The 6,044-nt window shown below is 53.4% G+C and overlaps 1 protein-coding gene across 1 annotated transcript in view; it reads left to right on the top strand.

Moving 5' to 3' along the window:
• LOC103754072 (CUB and sushi domain-containing protein 1) overlaps positions 1-6,044 on the top strand; it is a 251,808-nt gene that overhangs the window by 202,503 nt on the left and 43,261 nt on the right. The window contains exons 42-44 of the mRNA XM_029963058.1: positions 2,263-2,440; positions 3,150-3,295; positions 5,653-5,733. Of these exons, the coding sequence (XP_029818918.1) occupies positions 2,263-2,440; positions 3,150-3,295; positions 5,653-5,733 (405 nt within the window). The remainder of the gene's footprint in view (positions 1-2,262; positions 2,441-3,149; positions 3,296-5,652; positions 5,734-6,044) is intronic.

Genomic DNA, 6,044 nt, shown 5'->3' with positions numbered 1-6,044 from the left:
CCCCTTCCCTGGGCAGTCCAGGGCCCTTGTAGGAGTAATTACATTTTGTTTTATTTCTTCAACAGCATTGAACTTCTCTTGATTTAGCACTGGGAAATCCACTTAGTCCCTGGGCAGAGATCCTTGCAGCTCTGGGACTCTCAGTTGGGAAGGTGGTGTCCCTGCCCTGGTCTCCTTAGTGTGGCATCTCCAAAATGACCCAGGAACTTTCCATGCTCTCCTTTCTGCAGACCAGTGTGCCAGGAGGCCCCTGCAGGCTGAGGGAGTGGAGATCTGTATTCCAGGCATCAAAACTCCACTGTCCAAATTCTCTTCCCCCCCCCCACAGCGAGGCTGTTTCAGCCTGTCATCCACAGGGCCAGTGGCCTGAGTTCTGTGGGACTGACTTCAGAAGCTTTGCAAGTGAAGCTTTGAGAAGTTCAGCTCTGCTTATTGAAGATTTCCCCCCACCTTTCCCAGGAGCACTGACCTTTCTCCCAGCCTCTTACAGCCCTTGGTCTGCAAGAAGTGCAGGGAGGTAGAGAGAGAGGTGATATTTTCCCTCTTTTAAGTCCTTGAACCCCAGAGAACACAGAGCACAAAGAACCAAATCCTCAGCTGCTCTTTCCAAGTCCAGCACCGTGTCAGTGGGAGCCTGTCCTGTGCCCAGAGGGTGCTGGGAGCAGGATTGTGCCCTCACCTACCTCGGGCACCAGCTCTGCCAGCTGCAGCCCTCCCTGTTATTGTGTTTTTAAGTAGTTTGCTGGCTCTGCAGCACTCTGAGAGCAGAGAGGTGAGGGTGAGGGACGTTTTGGCCCATTTGCTGCTGCTCTCTGTGCACATCTGCTGGGCTCTTCCTGCTGGTAAAGCAATACAGAACTTGCCTTTTCTTGCTCTTTTCCCTTAAATGGTCCATTTTTTGCATAGCAGCAGGCAGGGAGGACGTGCTGCCTTAGGCAAAGCACCTCACCTTTTTCCCTGGCAGGTCAGTGCTGAAAGGTCTTTTAATTAAAAGAGAAGCTGTTAATTCCGAAATAAAAGGCACAGAGGTTTTTCCAGCACCGCTCCAGGGAGGTTTTGCAGGGATCAGCAGGGCAGGAGGTTTTGCTGCTCTGCAGGGCAGGAGGGAACTTGGCCCCTGAGGCTTCCTGGGTGTGTGTTTGAGAAAACGAGCGTGGGGAGTTCTGTAAATACACGTGCTCTTCCCAGAGCAGGGCCAGGCAGGGAACACGTGCAGTTTGGCTCTCAGCTGGCTCAGGGAGGTCTGGGGAGCTGCTCCTGCATGGAAAGCAGAGGGTGTGAGACCCTGAGCCTGGACCCAGGAGCTGTGTGGGGAGGGAGAACCGTGGAATCGTTGAGGGTGGGGAAGAACTTTGAAGGTCACCAAAGTCCAACCATCAACCCAGCTCACCACTAACCCAGGTCCTCAAAAGCCACATCCCATGATTTTTGAACGCTCCCCAGGGTGGTGACTCCAGCAGTGCCCTGAGCAGCCTGTTCCCATGCCAGGATTGGGTTGATGCAGCTCCTTGGCCTTGGGGCAGAGCTGGCTCAGGCAGGGGACACTGAGCTGTGCCAGTGCCTGCAGGAGGGCAGGAGCACCTGCAGGTGCTGTCAGCATTCCCATTTCCATGCCAGGGCAGTGCAGAGGCTGCTGCTTGTACCTGAGCCACCCAGAGCTGTGTCCCTGCAGCAGGAGGTCACCCTCCTGTCCCCCCAGGGCCCTGCCCAGGCTGCCTCCAGTTGCCTCTCTTTAGTTTGTGAGTCCCTTTGGAGCTGGAGGGCTCCTGGTGCAGTGGAACTGTCCTGGTGATTAATGGCTTGGACGCTGCTGCCACACAAATCCTCATTTCCCCCCTGCTGGCCCAGCCCCTGCTGCAGGAACAAGGGCATGGATTTGCCCACTGGTGTGATCCCAGCAGGAGCTCTGTTTTCCTTGCAGACAGCTGGTGGAGCCCAGGGACTCTTAGCAGGGCATGAGAGACAATTTGTTTGCACACCTGGCTGTCACATCTGGACAAAACGCCCTGGCAGGCTCCTCTCAGCTCTGGAGCACTTCATAAATTCACTGTAATGGGATGAAGTTAAAAAGGTTTGACGTGCTCGTGGCAGGTGGAGGTTGTTTGAGGCGAGTCAGGCCAAGATCTGGGTCCTCCTGCATCCAGAATTGACATCTTGTTATGGTAAAAAATGAGAGAAAAACGGGAAATGGGGGATTTTTAAGAGTTATGTTTGGGGGGGTATTTCTTCATCAGGTCTGTGTTTCTCTCTGATTCCCTGCAGTGCCTTGTGGGGGGAATGTCACCACCCAGAATGGGACAGTTTACTCCCCTGGCTTCCCCAACCAGTACCCCAATTCCCAGGACTGCACTTGGCTCCTGACGGTGCCCGTGGGATATGGGATCCACCTCAACTTCACCCTGCTGCAGACAGAGCCCTACAACGACTTCATCACTGTGTGGTGGGTACAGCCCAGCTCTGGGGGGCTCCTGGAGCCACTCCAGGGGCTCCATCTGGGAAAGGTGCCCTTGGCTTTTCCATGGGAACTGGGATCTCTGCTGGAGATGGGCTCAGCTCTGCTGCAGTGACACTGCTTTCTTCACCCCAGGGGCTTTCCAGGCTGGGAGCTTCCTTTTCTACTTGTAGGAGGGAAGAGAAATCATTATTTTTGCATTATTTCTTTTAATAGAAATAGATGGAAATATTATTTATGCACAGTGCTGCACATTATCAGCTTCAGGCAGCCAAGGGAGCACATGTAGCTGCTCTGCTTAAAGAGCTTGGGGCCGAATTCTTGGGCTTGTAGCACTCAATCAATGGTCTTCAGAATATCCCAGTGCCTGCTCTGCAAACAGGGAGCGACATTCCTTTGGAAAACCAGTCCTAGCTCTTCAGGTTCTGAGGTTAAAAGTGAAGTTCGTGGTTGTAGTTGTCCACTGGGTGAGCACTGTGAGCCAGAAGAGATGATTCTGGTTCTCCTGGAAGCAGGGAGAGGGACTGGGGGGTCCAGGTCACTGCCCAGGGAGCTGCTGGGAAATGAAAAACAGATCTGGGAAAGGGAGGGCGAGGAAGGAAGAGCAGGGAGGAGTGGAGGAGGAGGAGGAGGAGGGTTGTTTTCTGAGGTTAAAAACCATGTACTGATGCTCTTCTCCCGTGTTTCTGCCACGCAGGGATGGAGCCCAGCAAACAGCCCCCCAGCTGGGTGTGTTCACTGGCAACTCTGCCAAGAAATCAGCCCAGAGCTCCTCCAACCAGGTCCTGCTGAAGTTCCACAGCGACGCAGCCAACGGGGGCATTTTTGCCATTTATTTCTATGGTCTGTATGGCCCTGTCCCGGGGGGTGGGGGGCACAGGGAGCAGCTGGGAGGCAGGAACAGTGCTGGGAAAGATGGGAACAAACACTCTTGTTGACCTGGAGTCTTCCCCACAGGGGCAGTTTTCCAGCCTGGAGGCTGAAGGTCTCTTATGCTGCCTGTCAATCCCCTCCTCTCCCTGGCATATCCCTCATGGACAGCCCTGCTTTGTTTGCCTGAAACTCCCCTTCCCTGCAGTTTGTGGATGCAGGATTCCCTTTTCCAGTGCTCTGCTAAACCAACTGGATCATCCTGGGGGCCTGTTTTCAATGATCCAGCAGAGACACAACTCCATTCCTCCGGGGAGGAGAAGGATTCCTGTAAATCCCTGGATTACTCAGGGATTCTTTGGTGTGAGGGCAGCAAAATCTTGGGTATTACATTAAATGAGAGCATTTGCTTGGTGGCACTAAACAAGAGCCTGCCTGGAAATCGGATTAGCTGACAAGTTCCTGCAGCAAGTGCTGGGATTTGGGAAAGTGCAAATGGAGAACTTGCTCTTGCTTCAGGAATGTGAATTCCATGAATCCCATGCTGAGCCCCTGCAGAAGGGCTGGAGCTCAGCTCTGAGGGGTGGGTGTTCCAGGGACAGGCTGAATTTAAGGGATTGCTGAGCTCCAGAAGGAGCTGATCTCCTGCTGCTCTAAGATTAACATTCCCAAACAATGGAAGAGCTCTGCAGGAAAGGATGGTTTGGGCAGTTTGGCTCAGGAAGGAGGCAGAGGGTGGCCAGTGCTGCATTCCCACCCTTTGTGGTGGGAATGGGAGCCCCTCAGAGCCCACAAGGCCATTCCCTAATCCTGAGGGGGTTTTCTATGGAGGTGTAAAGTCTGGGATTGGGGCTGGAAGGGATCAGGGGTGGTTTAACAGTCATTTATAACCTGTAGCCACTCTGGCAACTGCTTGGCCTGTCATGAAAGTCTCATTTATAGAACCATGGGATGCTTTGGGTTGGGAGGGACCCTGAAGATCACCCAGTTCCTGCCATGGGCAGGGACACCTCCCACCAGCCCCGGGGGCTCAGGATCCCCCCAGTGTCATGTGCTGGTGTTTTCCTCCCCTTGCACACCCAGGACAGGTGAGCCCATCCCTCAAATTGAAGAGAAGCCCTTGTGTTCTCTGCAAACACCCTGCTCTCCCACAGACCTTTGGAAAAGTATTATCCTGCCCCACCTTGTGGACTAAGGAGATCAGGGCAAGACAAAAGGGCATTTTACCACCATCATCACCTCATTAAGGTGCTGCCAGGCCTGCCAGCCCTCCTGTGGGTGTGGAGAGTTCAACATCCATCCTGGGGTTGGCAGGAATTGATATTCAGGGGCAGCCCGAGCTCCAGCCTCTCCTAAATGAAAAGGCTGATCTGAATTTCAGGGGGAAGTTCTGCCTGTCTGGGGTCAGGTGCAGGGGGAGCAGAGAATGCAGGGAAGTGCTGAGCAAATAGCAGAAAATGTCTGGCATTAATATTCATTTGGTTGCTGGGACCAGTATATCCAATTTACCCCTGCTCAGAGCTCTGGGGTGTTTGTTTTTGTGAGCACCCCCCTTCTCCTGAGCACCTGCTTTCCTTTTGCTCACTGTGAGCTGGGATTTAATTTTTGGTGGAGAATTTGCCCTAAAAAAATTAATTTCTGCTCCTCAACTGCATTTCTTCCTGTTGAGCCACATGGTACCCCCAGAAAAACACCTAATGAGGCAAAGAGTAGAAATTTTGCCCTGTTTTGCCTTCTGTGAGCACTGACACTGACCTTGCACAGGTCACTCTGTGAACTCCAAGGAGGATCTGCAGTTGGAAGTGCAGTTGGAAGCACCAGCACTCCTGGAATTCTTTCTGGAAGAAATTAATAACTCTTGAGTTAAAAAGAAATCAGTGAATTCTGAGATCCCTGTTGAAGGACAGGCATTAAGGATGGAATTCCCTGAGTAGTTATTGGGGGGGGGTTCTCCCTCCTCTGTGACTGCCCAGATCCCACTGAGGTCCCCAAGATCTTCCCTCAGTATCCCAAAAAGGTGCAGGTGGACGTTGCCTCACCCTTGGTCACCATTCAGTGTCCTCCAAAGGGACTGACACTGTGCAGGCACCTCCACCTCCCCTGACCTGCCCCAGAACCTCCCCTGGACTGACCCAAACCTGTTTCCCACCAGGAGTGAGAAACTTTGGGGGACACAAATTCCCAGATCCATCTCCAAGGGGTTTGGAGGGCTTGGCTGCATTTTGCCAATTCCTCCTCCTCGTGGAGAGGGGGGAGGCTTTTCCCTGAGTCCATCCTGGGGCTTTTCACCCCCAAATGAACATCTGCTGCTCTTTTTTTCACCCTCCCAGCCTACCAGCTGTTCCGGTGCCAGCCTCCCACCATGGTCCCCAACGCCGAGATCATCACTGAGAACGAGGAGTTCAACATAGGTGACCTCTCCTCACCCTCCCATCCCTCCTTCCCCCCTCTCCAGCTGCTGGGAATGCCCTTGGGAACCCCCCCTTTCCCCCCCATCAGGAGCTGTGCCCGACCCTGCCCAACACCAGCACCAAACTGGRGTCAAACTCGTTGTCCCGAGGCTTTKGGGSYTTTYCYKKYCCYYYYMRSMMMRAAGTGCTTTGGCTTTTGGGAGAGTGTTTGGGAACACCCAGGAATCTTTGGGTGTTTCTCACAGAGCCTCGTGTGGAAGCTCACAGGCCTTTATTCCTTTATTTGCTGAGAACCTTTTCAGCCCCATCCA

The sequence above is a fragment of the Manacus vitellinus genome, unplaced genomic scaffold (assembly GCF_001715985.3).
Source record: "Manacus vitellinus isolate BGI_N305 unplaced genomic scaffold, ASM171598v3 scaffold_52_pilon, whole genome shotgun sequence".
NCBI classification, from domain to species: domain Eukaryota; kingdom Metazoa; phylum Chordata; class Aves; order Passeriformes; family Pipridae; genus Manacus; species Manacus vitellinus.
The sequence above is the reverse complement of the archived record's forward strand: the minus strand, read 5'-3'. Positions and strand labels throughout refer to the sequence as shown.